This window comes from Macaca mulatta, chromosome 5, assembly GCF_049350105.2.
Source record: "Macaca mulatta isolate MMU2019108-1 chromosome 5, T2T-MMU8v2.0, whole genome shotgun sequence".
NCBI classification, from domain to species: Eukaryota; Metazoa; Chordata; class Mammalia; order Primates; family Cercopithecidae; genus Macaca; species Macaca mulatta.
The window spans coordinates 173804665-173831831 of record NC_133410.1 but is presented as its reverse complement, the minus strand read 5'-3'; the positions used below and the strand labels follow the sequence as shown (position 1 = coordinate 173831831).

At 37.8% G+C, this 27167-nt stretch overlaps 1 protein-coding gene and 1 pseudogene across 2 annotated transcripts in view; both read right to left on the bottom strand.

The window, feature by feature from the left end:
• Positions 1 to 27167, bottom strand: part of KLHL2 (kelch like family member 2) — a 113087-nt gene that overhangs the window by 45696 nt on the left and 40224 nt on the right. For both annotated transcript variants that reach the window (XM_001100501.5, XM_015139450.3), the window contains one exon: positions 11467 to 11629. In XM_001100501.5, the coding sequence (XP_001100501.1) occupies positions 11467 to 11629 (163 nt within the window). The remainder of the gene's footprint in view (positions 1 to 11466; positions 11630 to 27167) is intronic.
• On the bottom strand, positions 22099 to 22176 carry LOC114678633 (U4 spliceosomal RNA; annotated as a pseudogene).

Sequence of the window (27167 nt, the reverse complement as noted above, 5' to 3'; positions counted from 1 at the left end):
TAAAATGAAAGCACATCAGTAACTGGAGGACTTCTTTGTTGTTGTTGTTGAGAGAGTCTTTCTGTCACCCAGGCTAGAGTGCAGTGGTGCGACCTCAGCTCACTGCAACCTCTGCCTCCTGAGTTAAAGTGATTCTTGTGCCTCAGCCTCCTGAATAGCTGGGTCTACAGACACATGCCACCATGCCTGGCTCCTTTTTTTTTTTTTTTTGTATTTTTAGTAGAGACCAGGTTTCACCATGTTGGCCGGGCTGGTCTCGAACTCTGGGCCTCAAGCAATCTGACCATCTCAGCCTCCCAAAGTGCTGGGATTGCAGGTGTGGGCCACCATGCCTGGCTCTGAAGGAATTCTCCATAGGCAGTCCTGTTATTGAGGAATGCTGAGTGCTTACCAAGCCCAGAATTTCAGCTACAGGTCTAGCTTGAAAATGACAGTCAGGCTGGGTGTGGTAGCTCACGCCTGTAATCTCGACTCTGGGAGGCCAAGGCAGGAGGACTGCTTAAGGCCAGGAGTTCAAGAACAGCCTGGGCAATACAGCAAGAGCCCATCTCTATTTTAAAAAGGAAAATGATACCACAAACTTCCCCAAAGATCAGTTAGAACTAGTATTAAGTAGTTTCTCATATTTTCAGTATGGGAAGTGGTGAGGTATAGGAATGACTAAAAATCTGAAACAATTTTTTTTCCCCTTAAATGTGCTTGGCTATCAATAAGAAACACTGAATAAAATTCATATTTCAGATTACAATTAAAATCCAATTTCCAAAGGGTCTTTTGCTAGAACTATTAAAATGCATCTAAACGGATGAGTTCAATTTTTACCTCCTGTACATTTTTTTGGCCTGCCCAAAATGCTAAAAATAAAGGTGCTAATGATTTGAGAAATGGTTAAAATATAGATACCACCCAAAAAACATGAGAAGAGTCCACAAACCAGCACTCTCTGAATAAGTCAGTACATTTGGGGTTAACTGAGAAAAATGTCATTTTTAGACATGATGCAAAAAATAATTTCATACAGCTTTTTAAGCTAAAATAAAATAAAATAAATCTTTCAGGAGTATAACAAAGGCTGACCATAGTCCAGAACACCATGCCTCAGCCCACAGGCCATTTAACCTGGGTGGTCTGGTCACACTGAGCTGTCACTCCACACCTTGGAGAAGCAGCGTGGTCAGTGTGACAGGCTGTCACTGCCAGAGCCACACTGCTGAAGCCACGAGAGCGTCTGAGGGTGAGGAGCGCGGATTCCACGTCCTCCCCTACTCTCAGTCTCTAACCTACCCATCTGGTTGCTCACATTTTTACTTTCCCTAAAGATACTGATGTTATTAAAAATAAGCATGAGTTCATGGAAGAGATCTCCATGGAACACTGTAATTTTTTCATTATACCTGCACAATTTAATTTAATTATAATGAATTCTAAAAAGCTTGTTTCCAATGGGCAAGAGAAAGAAATGAAGCAGTTCTTATGTCCAGAATCTCTGGTGAGTTTTCAAAGGATAGAGAGTGCTCTTCTTATGTGCAGTCACACCATGGACCACACAATACCCTGAGGTCCTGCAGGCTTTCTCTCCTTATCCATCCTTTTCTCCCTCAGCTTGTTTTCCTCCCTTCTGCTTTACATACATATATGTATGTATGTATTGAGTCATCTATTGCTATTTATTTCTTCCCTTCCTTCTTTTCTTTCCTACCTAGAAAAGCCTGTCACAAGTCCTACTGCCTATGATAGAGAAAAGAAAAAGAAAAAGAATATTAACTTTACTGTCACTGTGTCCCATCACCCTCTTGGAGTTCTTCACCTGCTATGTGATTTGACTTGAAAGTAATTTGAGGGTTTGGGTAAATTTTCTGGACAAATAGAGTGCTTTAAAGACAAATCAAAAATCACCTAAACAACAATTATTTGTTTATGGTAGAAAAGGAGCTATAGACATCTTATTGCATGGACTCCTTATCTCCCCACCTCCTATTTGCTTAAAATGTCAACAACAATCAGGTAGTTTCACTATGAAGAACAATTGTGTATTCGTCTGTTTTCACACTGCTGATAAAGACATATGCAAGACTAGGCAATTTACAAAAGAAAGAGGTTTAATGGACTTACACTTCCACGTGGCTGGGGAGGCCTTACAATGATGGTGGAAGGCAAGGAGGAGCAAGTCATGTCTTACCGGGATGGCAGCAGGCAAACAGAGAGAGCTTATACAGGGAAACTCCCATTTTTAAAACCACCAGATTTTGTGAGACTTACTCTCACAAGAACAGCAAAGGAAAGACCTACCCCCATGATTCAACTACTTCCCACTGGGTCCTTCCCACCACACATGGGAATTCAAGATGAGATCGGGGTGGGGGGAGGGGGGACACAGCCAAGCCATATCAAACTGTTTTATAGTATTATTCTGGATTATTTTGGAAAGTTTGTTGCAACTAGTTATCAATACACCAAAGATATGGAAAGTTTCATTATACAAGCACGGTCTTTGTAATGGCATTTGTTTAAAATACAAGGATGAAACACATAGTTAAAGCATGGTGATTGCTTCAAGATAATACAAGAGGATGTAAAAAATTCCTCAAGCTGTAGACATGATTTGTGCACTTTTCTATATGTACATTAGACTTCAGTAAAATGTTTGCATATAAAAAAAGGGAAGGGGAGTAATGAGGGTTATAATTAAAACAAAATTATCCCTAAGTTGACAACTGTTGAAGTTGGATGATGAGTACTATTCTATTCTTGTACATGCTTGCAATTTTCATAATGAAAGATGTTTTAAAATGTTACCTAAAACCTAAGAAACTCAAGCAAATACAAGATTCAGAAGCATGGTATGTTAAAGCTAGATTCAGATGCAAAATATAGTGCATTAAAAATGAAAAATCAATGCTTCTTTATAATTTTACTACTGAAAGTGAATAATTTTTCATGAAAAATTACAAAGGAGGACTCTACAAACTAAGAAACAGACGTGTTCTAATTTTGGTGGAAAATTGTTTATATTTTGTAATATACTAGAATAAATTTAAGATTTTAAATAAGAGAAAGATTTTTAAAAATCTAATGATCTCCTAAAAACACAGTGAATGAGTTGCTTCTAATACGGGCAAAATTAAGAGTTCTAGTATATCATATGAATTATGTTTGGATATCCTGTACATTAATCCTACTTTATTCATTCTCTCCCCAGGCACTGACCCTCCTCTCCTCATTAGCAGTCAGTAACATTTATCAAGCACTACAGAGACAACTGGCAGCCCAGGAAAGATAAAATGTTAAACAGTGATTGTTTCATGCAGCAAAAAATATCTAAAAATATGAAAGTTTTCTTGGTTTTCCTAATAGAAGTCACCTATAACAGGTGCATTAAGTCTAGCAGTTAATGGAATCTGAATTTAGAAGTAATATTTCCTACTTAGTTGAACAGAATTGGTTGCATTGGAATACACCAATAAATTCATATTTGTCTTTGATTTTTCATGAAATGCTTCATCCTATTCAAAAGGGCTGCATGAATATTGTCAAACACTACAGGCATTCCCCAACTTACAGAAGGGTTGTGTTCTAAAAGCTCATCTGTAAATCGGCTTCCTCGAACTCAGATCACATTTTTTCACTGAAATAATTTTCTAAAGGGCAGTTAGGCCATCAGGCCACCCAATAGAAATCAACAAAGTCTAAATTTATTGGACCTACTGTACTTTAGTGAAGCACTGTGTTTTTGTTTTTTCAACTAACCACTTTGAACCGTTATTTATTTGGTAAATGAAATAGGGATTCTAGGACTACTACTGTCCAATGCTCTGTGCAGGCAGAGGCACACATATATATACGCACGTGTATTCTCCCTTACCCAGATCTATGTACCAAAAGCTTTCTTACTCATCAGAGTAAGCACACTGAAGCAGAGTTTAGACAAAGGGCTCTTGCATTTGAAGGCTGGGGGAAGTTACAGTTTCTAGAGCCTATTAAAGGAGCAGTGAACACAGAAGCTTCCATAGGAACTATTCCTATTGAGTCTCATAGATGCAAAGAAGAGTCTTGCAGGCAGTTGGTGGACTGTAACTTCTACCCGAATTATCTTCCAGAAATATGGTTTAAAAACAAATTAGCAACTTCCATAAGTCCTAGACAGAGCAATCAAGCAAAAGAAAGAAATAAAGGGCATCCGAATTAGAAAAGAGAAAATCAAACTATCTCTGTTTGCTAATGATATGATCTTATACCTAGAAAGCCCTAAAGACTCCTCCAAAAGGCACCTAGCTTTGATAAATGAATTCAGTAAAGCCTCAGGTTACAAAATCATTGTACATAAATCAGTAGCACTGCTACACACCAACATGACCAAGCTGAGAATCAAATCAAGAACTCAATCCCTTTTACAATAGCTACAAAATAAAATAAAATACTTAGGAATATGTTTAACTAAGGAGGTGAAGAACTCTACAAGGAGAACTACAAAACACTGCTTAAAGAAATCATAGATGACACAAACAAATGGAAATACATCCCATGTTCACAGATTAGAAGAATCAGTAACATGAAAATGACCATACTGTCCAAAGAAATCTACAGTCAATGCAATTCCTATCAAAACACCATCACTCTTCACAGAATTAGAAAAAAAAATCCTAAAATGCATACAGAATTTTTTTAAAAAGGCCCAAATAGCCAATGTAATCCTAAGCAAAAAGAACAAATCTAGAGGCATCACATTACCTGACTTCAAATTATATTAATATATGGGTATCATAACCAAAACAGCATGGTACTAGCATAAAGTAGATATATGGATCAATGGAACAGAATAGAGAACCCAGAAATAAAGTAAATATTTACAAACAACCAATCTTCAACAAAGCATACAAAAACATAAACTGGGGAGAACAAATGGCAGCAGACAGTTTCTGCAGACTTAAACGTTCCTGTTTGACATCTCTGAAGACAGCAGTGGTTCTCTCAGCATGGCGTTTGAGCTCCGAGAATGGACAGACTGCCTCCTCAAGCGGGTCCCTGACCCCATGTAGCCTGACTGGGAGATACCTCCCAGTAGGGGCTGACAGACACCTCAAACAAAGGGCTGCCCCTCTGGGACGAAGCTTCCAGAGAAAGGATCAGGCAGCAATATCTGCTATTCTGCAGCCTCTGCTGGTGATACTCAGGCAAACAGGGTCTGAAGTGGACCTCCAGCAAACTCAAACAGACCTGCAGCTGAGGGTCCTGAATGTTAGAAGGAAAACTAACAAACAGGAAGGAATGCCATCAACATCAACAAAAAGGACATCCACACCAAAACCCTCTCTGCAGGTCACCAACATCAAAGACAAAAGGTAGTTAAAACCACAAAGATGGGGAGAAACCAGAGAGGAAAAGCTGAAAATTCCAAAAACCAGAGCATCTCTTCTCCTTTAAAGGAATGCAGCTCCTCACCAGCAAGGGAACAAAACTGGACAGAGAATAAGTTTGCCAAATTGACAGAAGTAGGCTTCAGAAGGTCGGTAATAAGAAACTTCTCTGAGCTAAAGGAGCATGTTCTAACCCATCACAAGAAAGCTAAAAACCTTGAAAAAAGGTTAGACGAATGGCTAACTAGAATAAACAGTATAGAGAAGACCTTAAATGACCTGATGGAGCTGAAAACCACAGCAAGAGAACTTCGTGACGCATGCACAAGCTTCAACAGCCGATTCGATCAAGTGGAAGAAAGGATATCAGTGATTGAAGATCAAATTAATGAAATAAAATGAGAAGACAAGATTAGAGAAAAAAGAGTGAAAAGAAATAAACAAAGCCTCCAAGAAATAAGGGACTATGTGAAAAGACCAAATATACGTTTGATTGGTGTACTGGAAAGTGATGGGGAGAATGGAACCAAGTTAGAAAACACTCTTCAGGATATTATCCAGGAGAACTTCCCTAATCTAGCAAGGCAGGCCAACATTCAAATTCAGGAAATACAGAGAAACACCACAGATACATTCCTTGAGAAGAGCAACCCCAAGACATATAATTGTCAGATTCACCAAGGCTGAAATGAAGGAAAAAATGTTAAGGGCAGCCAGAGAGAACATCAGACTAACAGCAGATCTCTCGGCAGAAACCCTACAAGCCAGAAGAGAGTGGGGCCAATATTTGACATTCTTAAAGAAAAGATTTTCAACCCAGAATTTCATATCCAGCCAAACTAAGCTTCATAAGTGAAGGAGAAATAAAATCCTTTACAGACAAGCAAATGCCAAGAGATTTTGTCACCACCAGGCCTGCCTTACAAGAGCTCCTGAAGGAAGCACTACATATGGAAAGAAACAACTGGTACCAGGCACTGCAAAAACATGCCAAATTGTAAGGACCATTGATGCTATGAAGAAACTGCAACAATTAACAGGCAAAATAACCAGCTAACATCATAATGACAGGATCAAATTCAAACATAACAATATTAATCTTAAATGTAAATGGGCTAAATGCCCTAGTTAAGAGACACGGGCTGGTAAACTGGATAAAGAGTCAAGACTCATCGGTGTGCTGTACTGACAAGACCCATCTCACATGCAAAGACACATGCAGGCTCAAAATAAAGGAATGGAGGAAGATCTACCAAGCAACTGGAAAACAAACAAACAAAAAAGCAGGGGTTGCAATCCTAGTCTCTGATAAAACAGACTTTAAACCAACAAAGATCAAAAGAGACAAAGAAGGTCATTATATAATAGTAAAGGGATCAATTCAACAAGAAAAGCTAACTATCCTAAATGTATATGCACCCAATACAGGAGCAACCAGATTCATAAAGCAAGTCCTTAGAGACCTACAAACAGACTTAGACTCCCACACAATAATAATGGGAGACTTTAACACCCCACTGTCAATATTAGACAGATCAACGAGACAGAAGATTAATGACAAGGATATCCAGGACTTGAATTCAGCTCTGGACCAAGCAGACCTAATAGACATCTGCAGAACTCTCCACCCCAAATCAACAGGATATACATTCTTCTCAGCACCACATCGTACTTATTCTAAAATTGACCACAAATTGGAAGTAAAGCACTCCTCAGCAAATGTAGAACAGAAATCACAACAAACTCTCTCTCAGACCACAGTGAAATCAAATTAGAACTCAGGACTAAGAAACTCACTCAAAACCACACAACTACATGGAAACTGAACAACCTGCTCCTGAATGACTACTGGGTACATAACAAAATGAAGGCAGAAATAAAGATATTCTTTGAAATCATTGAGAACAAAGACAGAACGTACCAGAATCTCTGGGACACATTTAAAGCAGTGTGTAGAGGGAAATTTATAGCACTAAATGCCCACAAGAGAAAGTAGAAAAGATCTAAAATCGACACGCTGACATCACAATTAAAAGAACTAGAGAAGTAAGAGCAAACAAATTCGAAAGCTAGCAGAAGGCAAGAAATAACTAAGATCGGAGCAGAACTGAAGGAGATAGAGACACAAAAAACCCTTCAAAAAAAAATCAATGAATCCAGGAGCTGGTTTTTTGAAAAGATCAACAAAATTGATAGACTGCTAGCAAGACTAATAAAGAAGAAAAGAGAGAAGAATCAAATAGACGCAATAAAAAATGATAAAGAGGATATCACCACCAATCCCACAGCAATACAAACTACCATGAGAGAATACTATAAATGCCTCTATGCAAATAAACTAGAAAATCTAGAAGAAAAGGATATATTACTGGACACATACACCCTCCCAAGACTAAACCAAGAATAAGTTGAATCTCTGAATAGACCAATAACAGGTTCTGAAATTGAGGCGATAATAGCCTACCAACCAAAAATGTCCAGGACCAGATGGATTCGTAGCCAAATTCTAACAGAGGTACAAAGAGGAGATAGTACCATTCCTTCTGAAACTATTCCAATCAATATAAAAAGAGGGAATCCTCCCTAACTCATTTTATGAGGCCAGCATCATATTGATACCAAAGCCTGGCAGAGACACAACAAAAAAAGAGAATTTTAGGCCAATATCCCTGACGAACATCCATGGAAAAATCCTCAATAAAATACTGACAAACCAAATCCAGCAGCACATCAAAAAGCTTATCTACCACGATCAAGTGGGCTTCATCCCTGGGATGCAAGGCTGGTTCAATATATGCAAACATATAAACGTAATCCATCACATAAACAGAACCAACGACAAAAACCACATGACTATCCCAATACATGCAGAAAAGGACTTCAACAAAATTCAATAGCCTTCATGCTAAAAACTCTGAATAAACTAGGTATTGATGGACCATATCTCAAAATACTAAGAGCTATTTATGACAAACCCACAGCCAATATCATACTGAATGGGCAAAAACTGGAAGCACTCCCTTTGAAAACCAGCACAGGACAAGGATGCCCTCTCTCACCACTCCTATTCAACATAGTGTTGGAAGTTCTGGCTACGGCAATCAGGCAAGAGAAAGAAATAAAGGGTATTCGATTAGGAAGAGAGGAAGTCAAATTGTCTGTTTCCAGATAACATGATTATATATTTAGAAACCCCATTGTCTCAGCCCAAAATATCCTTAAGCTGATAAGCAACTTCAGCAAAATCTCAGGATACAAAATCAATGTGTGAAAATCACAAGCATTCCTATACACCAATAATAGACAAACAGAGAGCAAATCAGAATGATCTCCCATTCACAATTACTACAAACAGAATAAAATACCTAGGAATCCAACTTACAAGGGATATGAAGGACCTCTTCAAGGAGAACTACAAACCACTGCTCACAAAATAAAAGAGGACACAAACAAATGGAAGAACATTCCATGCTCATGATTAGGAAGGTCAATATTGTGAAAATGGCCATACTGCCCAAGATAATTTATAGATTTAATGCTATCCCCATCAGGCTACCACTGACTTTCTTCACAGAATTGGAAAACACTACTTTAAATTTCATATGGAAACAAAAAAAGAGCCCACATAGCCAAGACAATCCTAAGCAAAAAGAACAAAGCTGGAGGCATCACACTACCTAACTTCAAACTATACTACAAGGCTACAGTAACTAAAACAGCATGGGACTGGTACCAAAACAGAGATATAGACCAATGGAACAGAACAGAGGCCTCAGAAATAACAACACACCTCTACCACCATCTGATCTTTGACAAACACAAGCAATGGGGAAAGGATTCTCTATTTAATAAATGGTGCTGAGAAAACTGGCTAGCCATATGTGGAAAGCTGAAACTGGATCCCTTCCTTACACTCCGTAAAAAAATTAACTCAAGATGAACTAAAGACTTAAATGTAAGACCTAATACCATAAAAACCCTAGAAGTAAACCTAGGCTATACCATTCAGAACATAGGCATGGGCAAAGACGTCATGACTAAAACCAAAAGCAATGGCAACAAAAGCCAAAATTAACAAATTGGATCTAATTAAACTAAAGAGCTTGTGCACAGCAAAAGAAACTATCATCAGAGCGAACAGGCAACCTACAGGACGAGAGAAAATTTTTGCAATCTACCCATCTGATAAAGGGCTAATACCCAGAATCTACAAAGAACTTAAACAAATTTACAAGAAAAAAACAACTCTATCAAAAAGTGGACAAAGGATATAAACAGACACTTCTCAAAAGAAGACATTTATGCAGCCAACAGACATATAAAAAATGCTCATCATCACTGGTCATCAGAGAAATGCAAATCAAAAACCACAATGAGATAGCATCTCAGGCCAGTTAGAATGGCGATCATTAAAAAGTCAGGAAATAACAGATGCTGGAGAGGATGTAGAGAAATAGGAATGCTTTTACACTGTTCGTGGGAGTGTAAATTAGTTTAACCATTGCGGAAGACAGTGTGGCGATTCCTCAAGGATCTAAAACTAGAAATAACATTCGACCCAGCCATCCCATTACTGGGTATATACCCAAAGGATTATAAATCATGCTACTATAAAGACACATGCACACGTATGTTTATTGCGGCACTATTCACAATAGCAAAAACTTGGAACCTCCCAATGTCCATCAATGATAGACTGGATTAAGAAAATGTGGCACATATACACCATGGAATACTAGGCAGCTATTAAAAAAAGATGAGTTCATGTCCTTTGCAGGGACATAGATGAAGCTGTAAACCATCATTCTCAGCAAACTATCACAAGGACAGAAAACCAAACACCACATGTTCTCACTCATAGGTGGGAGTTGAACAATGAGAACACACAGACACAGAATGGGAAATGTCACACAACAGGGCCTGTCGGGGCAATGGGAGGCTGGGGGAGGGATAGCATTAGGAGAAATATCTAATGTAAATGACCAGTGGATGGGTGCAGCAAACCAACATGGCACATGTATACCTATGTAACAAACCGGCACGTTGTACACATGTACCATAGAACCTAAAGTATTAAAAACAGATAAATAAACTGGGGAAAGCACATCCTATTCAAGAAATGGTGTTAGGAAAATTGGATAGCCACATGTAGAAGAATAAAACTGTATTCCTATCTCTCACCACATATAAAAATTAACCCAAGATGGATTAAAGACTTAAATCTGAGACCTGACACCATGAAAATTCTAGAAGAAAACTTAGGAAAAACTTCTGGGCACTGGCCAAAAAAATTTATGACAAAGACCCCAAATGCAAATGTGACAAACACAAAAATAAATAACTGGGACCTAATTAAAAAAAAAAAAAAACTTCCACAAGACCAAAGAAATAATCACCAGAGTAAACATACAACCTATAGAATGGGAGGAAATATTTGCAAACTATACCTCTGACAAAGGACTAATATCCAGAATCTAAAAGGAACTCAAACAAGTCAGCAAGAAAAAAACAAATAATCCCATCAAAAAGTGGACAAATGACATGAACAGATATTTCTTAAAAGAAGATACACAAATGGTCAACAAACATGGAAAAAAAAGCTTAACATCACTAATCATCAGGAAAATGCAAATTAAAACCTCAGCCAGATACCACCTTGCCCCAACCAGAATAGCTATTATTAAAAGTGAAAAAACAATAGATGTTGGTGTGGATGTGGTGAAACGGGAATGCTTATACGCTGCTGGTAGGAATGTAAATTCGTATAACCTCTATGGAAAACAGTTTGGAGATTCCTCAAAGAATTAAAATCCAATCCAGTAATTTCACTACTGAGTATCTACCTAAAGGAAAAGAAATCATTATATCAAAAAGACACCTGGATGTGTATGTTTATCACAGTACAATTCACAATTACGAAGATATGGAATCAACCTAAGTGCCCATCAGCCAATGAGTGGATAAAGAAAATGTTATATATATATATACACAGACATATATACACATATACACACACACAGAAATATGACATGACTTTCCAGAGACCACTGTGGAATCATACCAAAAATCAAGCCAGTTCCTCCCAAATTCAGCTGAGGTCTACTCCACTTGCCTGCATAGGTGTTGGCCTTGTTCAGAAGGTCGGTACATGCATGCATATCAGCAAAAGCCCGGATTCCTAAGCAGTTGACAGGGTGAAGCTGGGATTCCAAAAATTCACAACAAGTCTTCTTCACATCCTGTAACTGTAAGAGACCAGCTGCTGGGAGAAGTACCTGCAACACACACATTAATATTCTTAGGCACTTGGCTGGAAAAACACTGTCTCTCTGACCACTTCTACACAGGACACAAGAGGTTCAGCCATAGTTTATTATCTGCATTCATACCCCTATATTCCATAGAAAACAAACGTAACAATTATTTTCAAAAACAATGATGACTCTTCACAGTCCCCATAATTTCCATGGAATCTTTCAAAGGTCTCTTCTCCTTGGTCAGAAGAATATGAGATATCAGATCTTATTAGATTCATGGTTTGTTTTATAAGCATAAACAAAAATGTTTCTTTGACTTCTAAAAACACAAATTCTTGGCTGGGCATGGTGACTCACACCTGTAATTCCAGCACTTTGGGAGGCCAAGACAGAAGGATCGCGTGAGTTCAGAAGTTTGAGACCAGGCTGGGCAACATAGCAAGACCTCATCTCTACAAAAAATACAAAAATTAGCCTGGTGTGGTGGCACGTACCTGTAGTGCCAGCTACTCAGGAGGCTGAGGTGGGAGGATCACTGGAGCCTGAGAGGTTGAGGCTGCAGTAATCTGTGATTACCCCACAGCACTCCATCCTGGGTGACAGAGTGAGACTCCATCACAAAAAAAAAAAAAAAAAAAAAAAAAAAACCACACACACACACAAAAACAACAACAACAAAACAAACCTGTAAATTATTAGGATGCTAGGGGGTGCTGTGATTCAATGAAAATGGTTTTGTTCTCCTAGTTCAAGCAGTCATGCGTTTCAGTGATTTGTGGGGAAGGAGTGGCCCGAGTAATCCATATCACAACAAAGCCTCATTTTGCTGAAGGCCTGTTTTTCCACTGTGTGAGTATCATAACAACTGCTTTCCTTACGGGGTAGAACAATTTAAAATTCAACAACAGCCTCTACCTATAAGCAGACAGTTTCTCTAGAATGTAATATATGTGCTAACAAGGAAAATGTAATAGGTGATTATCTAATAACTTTTTAATTTGCGTTTTATTTGAATAACCCCAAGTAATTTTATATTAATTACAGGTTATTCTGTGGGATTGAACCACTATCTTCACTATAAATACTATATCCAACACTACAAATGCTTTTCAAATAAGTCAATAACAGAAAAATATTTTTCCTTGTAAGTGAATTATTACAGTGCTATATAAAGGACCATATTTGAAAGTCAAATTAAGGAGAAAAACTTCAAAAAAAAGTTATTGAATATCTGGTGATCCTTCATAAAAGCCAAAGAAACCCCACAAACAAACCTTCAACTATTCGAACAATGGTAAATTTTAGAAAAGACCACATTAGCGTTAAAAAAAACCCTAAGTTCCTTCAGAAACTGACTTTCATATATGTTACACTGTAGCCCAAAGACAGAAAAATAATAATGGTTTATGACTATATGACTTTCCTAAATCTATGGAATAAGTCCTAAACATAGAAAAGAAAGACATCATTCACATCTCTCTGTAACAAACTTCTGACTTTCTTAAAGGAAGCACAGAAGCTTTAACTCGTCAACCTAAAGGCTCAAGAAAAAATAGAAACAGTATCTAGACATAAGGCCTTTTCCTTCTGAGTTTAAGAAAAATAGGTCAGGCGTGGTGGCTCACAGCTGTAATCCCAGCACTTTAGGAGGCCGAGGCAGGTGAATCACTTGAGGTCAAGAGTTTGAGACCACCTGGCCAACATGGTGAAACCCCATCTCTACTAAAAATACAAAAATTAGCCGGGTGTGGTAGCACACACCTGTAGTCTCAGCTACTCAGGAGGCTGAGGAAGGACAATCACTTGAACCCTGGAGGCAAAGGTTGCAGTAGCCGAGATCACACTACTGCACTCCAGCCTGGGTGACAGAGCAAGATTCCGTCTCAAAAAATAAAAATAAAAATAGAAAATAAAGTATAAATAATGTTACAGCAAAACTTTTTGCATGATATGTATAGTAGGTTTCATTATGAGAATATCCACAGAAGGCTTTAATTTGTTGATAATTTTCAAATTGCAGGTTTTTCCATGCCAGTGTAATTGCGCTCTAAAGCAATATAAAGTGCGTTCCAAGATGCTTAACCATTTAATTCAGCAAATTAAATTTCTACATATAGTTTAGAAAGTGGTCTTCAGTGTAATATTCAATCTCTGTGAAATCTGCACAAACAGTATGATCGCCCCTCTAATTAGCATTTTCCTAGAGAAAACAGTGTAATATTTAAATTGTTTGGTCACACAGAATGATGAGGAAAAAGTGGTTGGGCAGAAAATAGGCTCACTTACACATTGTTGGTGGGAGCACACATAGGTCCAACCTCCATGAAGAATAATTTGTTTATTTCAAATTCAAAATTACCAATGCACATGTCCTCTGACCCAGCAATTTAACCTATAGATATGCTAACATATGCACAAAATCTCACGTGTAAGACATTCATTACAGCATTATTGTGGATAACAGAAGTTAGAAAAAAGCCCAAATGTCCATCATAAGGAGATTGATTAAACAATTGGAATCATCTATTCAATTGCAGTCATTCAAACAAAAGAGGAAATAAATGAGATAATTTCTAAAATATATTCCTGAGTGAAAAAAAAATAGTCGTTGGTATATTATACTAACATATACACCCACACTTATATATATGTATATATTTATAGCAGGCTTTTAAATTTTTATTTGGCTTTATTGATTTGAACTTAATCATTACCAAGTTCAGATCTACCTTATTAGGAGATTGAAATTCATAAAACTGTAGATTCTCCTATCTGGAAGGGGCATAACAAGTCATCTAGATAGAAATATAAAAGTTATTTCAACAGTGGTCCGCGTGGCTAGATTATATTCACATATAATTTTTATTGTGAAAAGTGTTACATGCTTGACAAATATATATTACACATAAAATAAAGGTAAGTCAAATGTACAAAAAGTTTGTTCATATTTTTCTTTTGTCAGAAAATCTTTTGAAATTGCCTTGGTTTTATGATGTAGTTTTACTAGAACTAAACTTCAATAGCTCATAATTATGTAATTAATTATATACAGCTTCAAAAGCAATTACTAATTGACCCAGCTTGCTAACATGACGCCTCGTGACCATCAGTCACTCATAATGAAAACAGGAAAACAGCTGGGGCCACATCAACTCCTAGCTTATTTTGTGTGTCAAATAGCCACTTAAAACAAAATTTAAAATGCTCTGACTTCAGATGAACCACATCCCATGATCAAAACCACTCAAACAGCTGGCACCCTGCAAGCTGAATGTCTTCAGATCAAATCAAATCAAACCTCCTAATTTGTGTGATGAAGAAACCACACCCTAGAGGGGTTAAACGGCTTGACCAAGTCATACAGCGAGTCATGGAAAGCTAGGGATATAATTAAATTGGTCAACTCTTTGGTCTACTGTTCTAATACCTTCGACCCCAAATTTAGGTGCAGAATGGAAGTATTTGTATAATTTCTAAATCTCCAACACTGTCCTTTCCATGAATAATAACAAAGGCAACAACCACTTCAACAATACATTATTGCAGTTGCTTCCATTTACTGAGTAATTACTACATCAGGCACTGTGCTAAGTACTTGTCAGACAATAATATCTCATTATCTCCATCGTACACAAGTGAATACAGAGGGTAGAAGTTGGGTAACTTCGGGAGGCGGAGCTTGCAATGAGCTGAGATCCGGCCACTGCACTACAGCCTGGGCGACAGAGCGAGACTCCGTCTCAAAAAAAAAAAAAAGAAGTTGGGTAACTTGCTAAAGGTCATACACCTGGTATGGGACAGGCCAAGCCTGCTATGACAGCAGTACTAACCAAATGTGTATAATGATTTTAGATGACGTACAGATAAACGTCTTGCATCAATAGTCAAGAATATAGGTTCAGGGAGGGCTTGGTGGCTCACACCTGTAATCCCAGCACTTTGGGAGGCTAAGGTGGGCAGATCATTTGAGGTCAGGAGTAGGAGTTCAAGACCAGCCTGGCAAACATAGTGAAATCCCATCTCTACTAAAAATACAAAAATTAGCTGGGCATGGTGGTGCACACCTGTAATCCCAGCTACTTGGGAGGCTGAGGAAGGACAATCATTTGAACCCGAGAGGCGGAGGTTGCAGTGAGCCAAGATCACGCCACTGCACTCCAGCCTGGGTAACACAGTGAGACTCTTCTCAAACAAACAAACAAACAAAAAGAATATAGGTTCATAGTTAGAAATATATTTCTTAAAGTTATTTTCCATTTATTTCAATAACACAATAATATAAACATTCCTTCTCAAGTAAACTTATTTAAGCAAAAATTGACTCACTGTAGAGAAAAACATTAAAAATGTAATAGCATCAGCACTTGTAGAATATAGCAAAATCTTGAAGCTGGCACACAAATGATTACAAGTGATCAGAATTTGGAAAACCCTGATTTAGGAGATCAGATTTAATATTCTAATCTTTCGATATCCAATATAATTCTGATCTGTGGTTTTACATATCACTGAAAAAGAAGAATGTGCTTTAATCTGGAGGTATCATAATCCCATGGCTTATTTTCTACTGAAGTGGATAAATTGTACTAGTGGTAACAAATGTGAGAAACACCTAGCAATGTTCTTACTTTGCTATTTAGGTCACAAAAATATCTTGGGCATTGTAACTAAAAGGTCAAATGAATAAATTTATGTCTTTGAAACTTGTTTTCTGAGCTCTCTAAAGCAAAGGAACAGGTGAACAGTGCTGCTTCTTCTACGAAGTAGAATTACGTTGATACAATAAACCCCCAGTCACCATGTAATGGAAATTTCCATCTATTTGTGCTGCACTAGTGTTAACCCTGAGATTGATTAAAAATAACCCTAAGGCACGCTATGATCCTGAAGTATATTCCAAAACATCAAAGATGAAGCAATTATAATTTGCTATATATTTTGAATATTAATGATATTTTCTAAGAATCGAAGAATGATTAAATTCCATATAGCGTATATACTGAGGGAAGGCCACACTCCAAAAGCCAAAATCTCTCTTGGGTATATGTGCCTCTAGGAAAAATGTAAAGCACACAGTGACTGTAAAGAGGCCCTCGCCCCTGCTTCCTACATCCTTCTCCTTTAGTTCTATTCCATCGACCCAACCCCGAATCTCTTCACTCTGAGGTTATCTGTGTGCCATCTAAAATCATGAGAACCTTGTGTTCTCAGCATGGGCTCGGTCCCTTTCAAGTCACTACTAACAGCACTGCTTCATTTCATTTGCTTCCCAGCACCTACTGCTGTCAGCACTGATGTTATGTATTTGTTCCCATGTTTACTATCTTCCTGCAGAGGAATGTAAGCTCTGTGGCAGTAGGATTGCATCTGTTTCGCCCCCTGCCGCATCCTCAGGTCTTAGAATGTGTACCTCATAAATGAATCAACCTGAACATAATTTTATGACTCCCATGTGTATTTGTATTTTAAGAGATACAATTCTGCATGTCCTTTGAGACAAAATTACAAACTCTGTTTCCAGGAATGTATGTGTACCAGACACTTCTTGTATCCTACTACAAAGTCCCTCAGCCTTACTTCTTGCTCAAGCCACCACTGCAGCAACGAGGCCCTAGCAGGCTTTGACCACCTTTCTGAAGATGTAACGAAACAGGGCCTCACCCCAGCCCCCACCCATACTTCTCTCTGGCTTCCTATCCTAGGACTTCAGTGATGCACTGGGCTCATACCCACACAATCTGGAAGTATGTGGGAAATAATGCTGTGGGACCACCCTTGACCAGTGAAGAATGGATCAAAGGAAGAGAAATACTTCCCCCTGGTATTCTCCTAGAAGACAGTTCTGAGACACATTTCATAAGGCTTTCAAAGGTCCTGTCACATGTAGCTATGGCCAGTTCTGTACTGCACCTACGAACTGGTTTTCCCTCCTTTCCAGCTCAAGTGCTCCATTCACTTACTGTGGCTCCTTGGGATCACTTCCCAAATAAATGAACTGCACATAAGCCTTGCTTGCAGAAGAACCCCAAGCTGTTATATCACACAATGGAACAAACTGTGAATGTGAATCTACTTAGCTATAGAACTATTAATTATAGTGCTGTTTAAAATATAAAAAATTGAAAAGAACTTAAATGTCCAATAACAAGAGAAAAATGAAGTCAATTCTATAATATCAGTGAAACTGAATATTTTGCAGCTCTTAAAAGAGATACAGTAGACAAATATTTAATGACTTGGAAAAATATTTCTAACACATTTAATATAAAAAGCTAGTTTCTAAAAGAATCTACAGTATGACCCCTTTTTTGGGTAAACGCATGTGTACATAACAACAGACAGTACTAGAGGCTATACCACAATTGTTAATAGGGTTTGTCTCTGGTTAGGTGTGATACCAACATTTCCTATTTATTTTTATGTATTTGTTAGATTTTATGTATTTGTTAAGCGGTACATTTTCTATGTACCATTGAAATGGTCAAACATTATTTAAAAGAATGTCAGGGAGAAGCAAGTAAAGGAATGTCTTTCTGGATTTCTACAATGCTAGCAAATATAACAAAGGCTAAGGGGAGCTATATACGGACTGTGGCTTCTACGGGAAATACTACCCTCCACTCACTAGAGATTGCCTCACTTTGGCGTGTTGAAAGGCCTTTGGAGTCTGAACGACCTTTGATCATCAAGCCAGCGTTTTGTAGAACAGTCACCAGGCTCCACACGTTACTCTTCCTGTTCGGTGAACAGCAACAGCTTTAGAGTTTGGAGAAACATGAAGTAGAAGGACAGAGCCCCCTGATTAAATAAATCTAACTTAAAATGTTGTCATTTTGTAAAATAGGAAAAAAAAAAAAACTTTTTTATTTGTATATGTTGATTTCCAACCAATGGAGACAAATATAAGCCTGCACATTTTATGCTTTCTGCAATGAACAAGGAAACGGGGGGAGAAGCCACCAATGATGAGTGAAGACACTGTAGAGCATGAGAAACAGAAGACACCAAGCCAAACAATTAGCATCCGTGTGACATTCTCACACCAGCTGCACATTTTAAAGTAAGATGTTTTCATCCTACTTCACATTGTTTGACAAGCCAAATTACATATAAGATGTTTCGCTTAGACAAGTATACTCCTTCTGCTTGGCTATTAGGATCTGTAGTTTATTTTCAGCTTGGGCATTTATTCCATAGGGAGAAATAATTTATGTAGTATGTCTTTCAAATCCTGAGCCATTAGCAGTTTGTTTAGTAGGAAGAGACTACCAAGGGTTCTGATTGCTCCATATACATATAACTTCCAGATAGCTAAGAAAACATGCAAACATGAAAAGACAGCTTTTGTTGTTGCTGTTGTTTTTGACTCAGCTAGCCGTAGCTATCCTGCAAGGGGGAGCTTGGGGAGGAGTGTGGGGAGGAGGCAGGCAAGGGTGATGCGTTTAGAAGATGAAACACTTAGTGACAAGAAAGGCAGATCTGGGTGGAGAGTCATGGTTGGATGCGCAGAGCAGAGGGCTGGGTTTTGCGGCCAAGGCGTAGGGTTTTGAGAGGTAGAAGTATGAATAAGGAGATGGCAGGATGCCAAGGACAAACATTTCCTGTGTCAAAACTCTGCACCGGGCCAGCCCCCTACATCCCAGAAAGAGGAAGGAAACTCTCTTCCTCCTTCGTTCCTGTACCCCACATGCAACCTCGCCTGCCTCCTCCCAACACTCCACCCCTAGGAATAGGTATGTCCTAGAGTTTAAAAAAAACAAAAACAACAACCTCCCCCCACACAAAAAACTGTCTTATTAGCTCATATTAAAGGCTAATAACACAAGATCTTCCAGAATAAATCCCTTCTAGGGGTTTTTAACATTTTAAGAGAGGTTGACTTTTAAGCAGAATACAACTGCAATTGGTGGAATTTCCAATGTTATAATTAATGAAGTAGAAAAGCAAAGGTAGTATGGAGAGAACAAATTTGGGGGCAAAGCGGCCTCAGGCAGACTGAAAGCCATCTCTCCTACACTGTCCTTTTTCCACTTGCTACTTCTACTACTTTTAACCCAAGGTTTCTCTTAAAAGTCCAACTTATTTGACAGTGGCTCAAATGGATAATGAAGACACCACCTACCTTTCAAGGTTGCTGAAAAATTAAATGTCAGTCAGCCATTTAACACAATGCCTGGCAATGACCATGTAGTACATCAGCTCTGACTCAAGGCTTTTTTTCTTGGATTAAACATTCTACCCCATGTGAATGGAACAGCAAGATTTACTCTCTCCCGCATAAGAAGACGTTTTATCCCAGATCATTCACAATATAGATAGCTTCCTTTTTTGATCAAATATTCTCAACATAAAAGATGTAATTGGGAAAAATTTGCAAAAGAAGAAACATAGCATACAAAAATGAGAAATGTATTTGATGCCTCATTTGTTACCAAATAAATATAGAACCATGAGAGTTTATAACTACGATACAAAATGTTTTTACTTTTCTTTCTAGCACCTCCCAATTCAAACAACAAAATGTTTCCAGACAATATGTATTCAAACTAAAGTATAGTAAGCCTTGTCCCTTAGCATATTTTTGTTGTCCCTATAAACTAATCAACTCTCTTAGAAAATAAGGAATATTGATCAATAGATACCAAAAAATATAAACGTTCAAAACATTTGACCCTAAAATTATGTTTCTGAAAATCTACCTTGAGAAAAAAGTTCAAAAAATGGAACAAGATACGTAAGTGACTTTTACTTTAGCATTACTTATAAGAGTAGGAAAGAAACCAGAACTAACTAAAGATCTAAAAATATGGCAACAATTAAGTAAAATATGGTAAATCCACATGATGAAATGTTATCAGTAATAATAAAGACTAATAATGGCTTTAAAAATACTAACATTTCTAAAGTATTTGCTATAAGAAACAATCCTATTATAAAATTAAAGGGACTTGGCACACAGCTTTAACCTATCATCATATTAGAAAAATTTAATGGACAACAAGCTCCTCTGATCTCAGGAAACTTAGAAAATAAAACAATGTTGACACGAACAGAACGAACTACTGAACACTTCCACACCAAGTATTTTTAACACATAGTGGACATAGTAAAGAAAGTGTTCTACTGGTCTTTTTAATGACGGCTTGGCTCCTGCCCTTGCATCCTTCACTCCTACAGCTGGCAGCACTGGATCTATATCCCATCCTGTCTCTAGTCAGAGGAGACACGTATCCATTAACATGCTAAACTGCAGTAAACCCTTACAATGCCATACTCATCAATAAACAGGGATGACTACTGAAATACACAACAGCATAGATGACTCTCACAAATACGTTATGAGGAAGAAATCAGCCTTAAAAGAAATATATTCTGTATGATTCTATTTATATGAAGTTCAAGAACAGGAAAAACTAATCTATTATAATAGAAATCACATCAGTGGCTGCCTGGAAAGGGAGTGGGAGATTTATTGGGAAGAGACCTGAGGTTGTAAATGCTCGATACCTTGATTTGGGTGTGGATTAATAGATCTGTACATTTGTTATAACTTAGCAAACTGTACAGTTAAGATCTATGGTATGTAAATTATATCCCACTAGGGGAAAAACAATCAAGTACAGTCAACCCTCCATGGGATTCAACCAACCTCAGATCAAAAATATTCAGGAAAAATAGTGCATCTGTACTGATTATGTACAAACTTTTTTCCTGTCATTATGCCCTAAACCATACCATATTAATGATTACTTACACAGCATTTATACTGTATTAGGTATTGTACATAAACTAGAGATGATTTAAAGTATACAGGAGGGGCCGAACATAGTGCCTCACATCTGTAATCCCAGCACTTTGGGAGGCCGAGGCGGGTGGATCACCTGAGGTCAGGAGTTTGAGACCAGCCTGGCCAACATGGCAAAACCCCATCTCTACTAAAAATACAAAAAGTGGTCAGGCACGGTGATGGGTGCCTGTAATCCCAACTACTCAGGAGGCTGGGGCAAGAGAATCGCCTGAACCCAGGAGGCGGAGGTTGCTGTGAGCCGAGATTTCACCACTGCATTCCAGCCTGGGTGACAGAGCGAGACTCCGTCTCAAAAAAATAAAAAATAAAAAAGTATACAGGAGGATGTGCATGGGTTATATGCAAATATTAATACTATGCCACTTTATGTCAGGGACTAGAGCATGCTTAGATTTTGGTACCTAAGGGAAGTCATGGAACCAACCTCCCATGGATACTGAGGGACAACTGTACTTTAAATCCATAATAGATTAACCAGAGGTCAACCGACAGCACTTACAAGCCATGAAATAAGTTTTCAAATAGAAAATAATAATCCTACCTGATAGAATCCAAAATAAGAGGCAATCCTGCAAAAATGCATTTACATGACCAAATTTCTAAACTAGCATTGATAAACTTATTTTAAAACAGTAACTTGGGCATCTATGTCAGCGATATAGCTATATTCTATTTTCCCAAGAAATAAAGTTTTCAATTAGCAATAATCATGCCTCAGATAAACCTCATTGGCTATGATACTGCCACTGTAAAAGCTAGAAATAAAGTTTTCATAAACTATATAGCCTAAGAAAAGGCATAATACACTTAAACCAGATTATCAGAAGCACATTAATTTTACTAACCTAACCATGAGATTAAGATGTTAAGGTCCAAGAGGTAATAATATTTTTTAAGACTATATGTCAATAATGCTAGGGTTTATAAAACCTTTGGCTGGTGTCAAACCAAACATGCCAGAACATATAATTTAACAACTGTAGACTGTGACCACCTGGACTGGACTGGAGAGGCGAACCCTGAACACTGGCAACCAGCCTGAAACAAATGTGCTATCCTATACACAGGCTCCATACCTAAACAACATGAGGCAAACATCACAAATCAAGAAAAGAAAAATCCACTTTGAACTGGCTTTATTTCTAATGAGGACTTTGAATTGTTTCTATTTTTCTTGTTCTAGTTCAAATTACAAAGACGCTGTTATAATATGCTAAATCATAATCAGGATGGAGTCATTTTTTGTTCATCAAGATAAATGCCTTTTATGTACCACATGAAACTACTTAAAACATGAATCTCGAAATGATTCAGTCGTGGAGACAACTTCAAGGACCATATATTTTAATAATACAAAGCCACAAGTAACTCAATTACTACTGCTTCTAGAGTACCTAGCCTTGCTCCGAACAATAAATTTTTTAAAAACCACTTTGGGTTTCACATCCATCTAGTTTTATTAGATGCTCTTATACTAAGGTTTCTAGGTTTTCTCAAACTAGCTGACCTCAATGGCCTTTCCATATTAAATTTTAAATAAGACTTTTTTTATTCTATATTCTTATACTGAATAAAAATAATTTAACTAGAATGGAGACCGGATGTTCTAGTTGGTCTAATATTTTGATTAAAACTATGAGGATTTCCAAATTCAGACTTAAAATATAATAAAATACAATTAACATCAAAACTCAAATGGTAAATAATTTAAATTTTTATGCATTTGGATAATAATAATAAATTAGTACTAATCAGGTAAAGTGATAAAATATCAAGGTAACTGATTTCTGGGTGCTAGAATGTCAGATAAATTCATTACAATGATATAAGTTCCCGTGGTTATATCATAAACAACCACTAATCCTGAAGGTTTGATTCAGGAATTTATGTTTTTTTTTTTTTTAAGTTTTAACCTGTGTTTACCAAGTACCTCATCTGCCAAACCCTTTTACTCACAAAGTACTTCTATCTCATAAGAGAAATAAAACAGAAATGGAAAAGCAATAAGCCCTCCATAGACACTGCTGGGAGATACATAACTTTTTCTCCAGCCACTGCATGTCAAACCAATGGAATGGGTGATTCTAAATCAAAGATTTAGCATGGTACTACAATCACCCAAGGGTGGTCTCCACACCAACTCAAATGCACAAGACAGAGAGAACTCCACAGCAAATTAGGGACATTTTTTTATATGTCCTGATTCAGAATATAAAGAGGGAAGGAAAAATCATATGAGCTATTTTCTACCCAGTGATCCCAAATAATTTTAATGAGTTATTTTTTTTCTTGGTCCTAAGTCTTTTTATTCCTGTCCATCTCTTATTTCTGCTCCACATTTATAGAGCATTTAGATATTTTTGCAAGCTTTAACCGGTATATTTTTACATCATTTCAATGCAGTGGCAAAGCACTGTTGGCCTCATTTAATAGCTGAGAAACAGAAAGGTTAATATCTTAACTCAAGGCCCTTCTTGAAGTCAGTAATAAATTTAAGATTTGAGCTCTGAATTTTAATACGATAATTAGCCAAAGTCTACTGGGCCATGAAGTTTACTAGCAGAAAGCCAACCTAAGAGCTCCTTATTATTTTCTGAGTTGTTCCACATTAATGTAAATATGCAGCATTATACATGTAATTCAAATGAGTTTATCTTGAGGAGTCATTAACAACATTTTTAAAAACTGCTCAGTAGATGTTTCTGTTCATCTTGAAGATGAACTTTCTACAGAACTCCTTGCTACTTGGCAACTTCTAAATGTGTGGCTGCAAACGAAGCATGGTCATCCACTCAAAATGGGTGGAGGGCAGTGTTGGAGGAGCAGATCTGGAACGTGACTGTAACGAAGCTCAAAACATAATCAAATATATAGTGATAGTCTCTGTCAGAATAAACTTTTTTTTTTTTTTTTTTGAGATGGAGTCTCGCTCTGTTGCCCAGGCTGGAGTGCAGTGGGGTGATCTTGGCTTACTGCAAGCTCCGCCTCCTGGGTTCACGCCATTCTCCTGCCTCAACCTCCCTAGTAGCTGGGACTACAGGCGCCCGCCACCACACCCAGCTAATTTTTTGCATTTTTAGTAGAGATGGGGTTTCACCATGTTACCCAGGATGGTCTCGATCTCCTGACCTTGTGATCTACTCACCTCAGCCTCCCAAAGTGCTGAGATTACAGGCATGAGCCACTGCACCTGGCCAGAAGAAACTATTTTTAACGTGAGGTTTAAAATGGTCCACATTATTAAATCTCCATAAGGGGATAAATAAGAATTAAAAATACCAGGGCCCCCTGTCCTCTAGTTGAGAATCTCTGCGTCAATGAACCACTGTTGTCTGGTGGAGTTTGGCACATCCTCAAGTGCTTGGGGACAGAAAAACACAAGTACCAGAATACAAAAAAATCAGAAATGGGTTATCCAAAGGTCAACTATTCGTCAGAGTTTTCCTAGTACCATGAAAGGTAAGGAGATACTGGATTTCACAGTATGTAATCAATACTCAAATCACTAGAAAGGTATGTTTTGCAGTGGGATGCCAGTTTAATAGGACTTTCCATTATCCCTTTGAAGTAAATTCCCTTTCCTTGTGATTCCCTGCTAACCAAATGATGTTCTGATTACTAATTCTATCACTTGGGTATCTAGATCCTGAGAATGATGTACACTGGATAATGTAAACATAGTCCCTAGAAACACCTGTTACCCCACTGAAAATTAGTTTAAGATCATTATGGTTCATATATTAGTGTTCTGATTTTGGCTAGCCTGAGCTATTTCCCAAAAGTCTGATCAATTCTGAAGGAGCTAACAATAGTTTCTAGACCTGCAAAGCCAAGAAATAGACTGGACAAGCGATGTCTAACCCCCACTGTGATGTCACCTTCATCGCTCACCATCTCAAGCAGGTCCATCTGAATCTCTGTGCCCTGTTCCAGGACCTGCACCATGAGCCTGCATAGAAAACAAAGCATACTTTCTGGATTACCACTGAGTACCTATGTCTTCCTGACATCCAGGCAGTCAACATCTATTAGTCATCCATCAGGTATTTCCATGCTAGCAATGCAAGCTAAAGAATACAGTCTAGAAAAATAAAACATATACACAAATAACATAAAAATCACCGTATTTATGCATAATCAATAACTCATATTCAGTCACATCTCTACTATTTATGAAACTTTTCTCTCTCACACTCCAAGTAACTTACAGCTGAATTTTCCAATTCTTTTGACCACACTACATAGTAAGACTTTTTATCTCACAACCTAGAACTCAAAAGTTTCACAAAACATACAGACTTGCTAGGATCTGCTATTTTCTTCTGTAGTCTAAAAACTAAGCAGTCTTTAGACTGAAACAGACTTTAGGCTTGAATAGCATTTCCTACTCTTGTCTCTAATTTTTCTCTTAAATGCTAATAACGAACTACTAAGTTTATTTCTTGACCAACTAGTTGATCAGCATCCACACCTGAAAAACAAAAATGCTGCTCCAAGGCCTAGAGATGCAGCTCCCCATTGCTACTGTCTTTCTCCTTTCTCCAAAAACCCCACTCCTTGGAAGCACACATCTGCTCACCTTCCTCACTGGGACTATCTAATGACACCTCAGTCACTCCTACTCATTTACAGATGACTTTTTTTACTTGGCCAACTTCGTCTAATACACTAAGATGGAACAGGTGGTTCTAAATCAAAGATTTAGTACGGTACTACAATCACCCCAGAGTGCTGTCGTCACGCTAACTCAAACACACAAGAGTGAGAGAACTTTTTAAAACCTAAATCACCAATCTCTCCACCACAATTTCTGACAATTTTTGATGACATAAACATCCAAATAGAACATCTCAGTTTCCTGAGTTCCAACTACCACTTCCTCCTCCATTGTTTCTCAACTACCCCACTCATGCAGTCTTGTTCTAGACTTCTTATTCCAGAAAAATTTTTAAAATATGGTGTAGAGCCAATCACCCAGCCAACCTCAGCCTAAATTAGTTGACCCTCAACCAATCTGCAAATCCATAAGAATAAATGATTTTTTTATTAAGCCACTGAGCTTTGGCACACTTTGTTCTGTGGCACTTTTGTGGCAATAGCTAACTAACACATTCGTCGTCTCTATACCTAAGTATAAGTAGTCTAACATGGTTGAAGAAAATCACACAACCATTCTACCTGATATTTATGACTGCAAATCTCAAATGAGCTCCCAATATGGCCTGACAATTCAGCTACACTTCACTAGTAAATTCACCTTCATCCTTTGCAAGACAATGATTTATCAATCTTTAGTTCAAATCTCCAGCATCCCTTTTCCTCATCTTCCTTTTGGCTGATTACTTGCCACAGCCTTCATAATTACATGCAAGCTGATAAAATACCTACCTTTCCACCATCCAAGCCACTAACTTGTATCTGAACACAGTCTGCCTTCTCTCTGGTTAACAAACAGTTTTCCTGCTCCCATCTAAGGTAAACCCCTTCATTTTGTTTTGGATGCCAACCTCTCTCACTTTTGCAATTATACCCTTTGTTTCTTTCTCCCCTTTATCATATCAACTTTCACTTTTCTACTAGGTTATTCTAATTAACATAAAAACATGCTTTAAAATATTACCCATCAAAAAACAAAACGAAACAAACAAACAAACAAAAACACCCTTAAACTCATCATCCCCTTCAGCCGGCACATTCTCTCCCCTTTCACAGCAAAAGGCACTGAAAGAACTGTCGGTACTCTCTGAG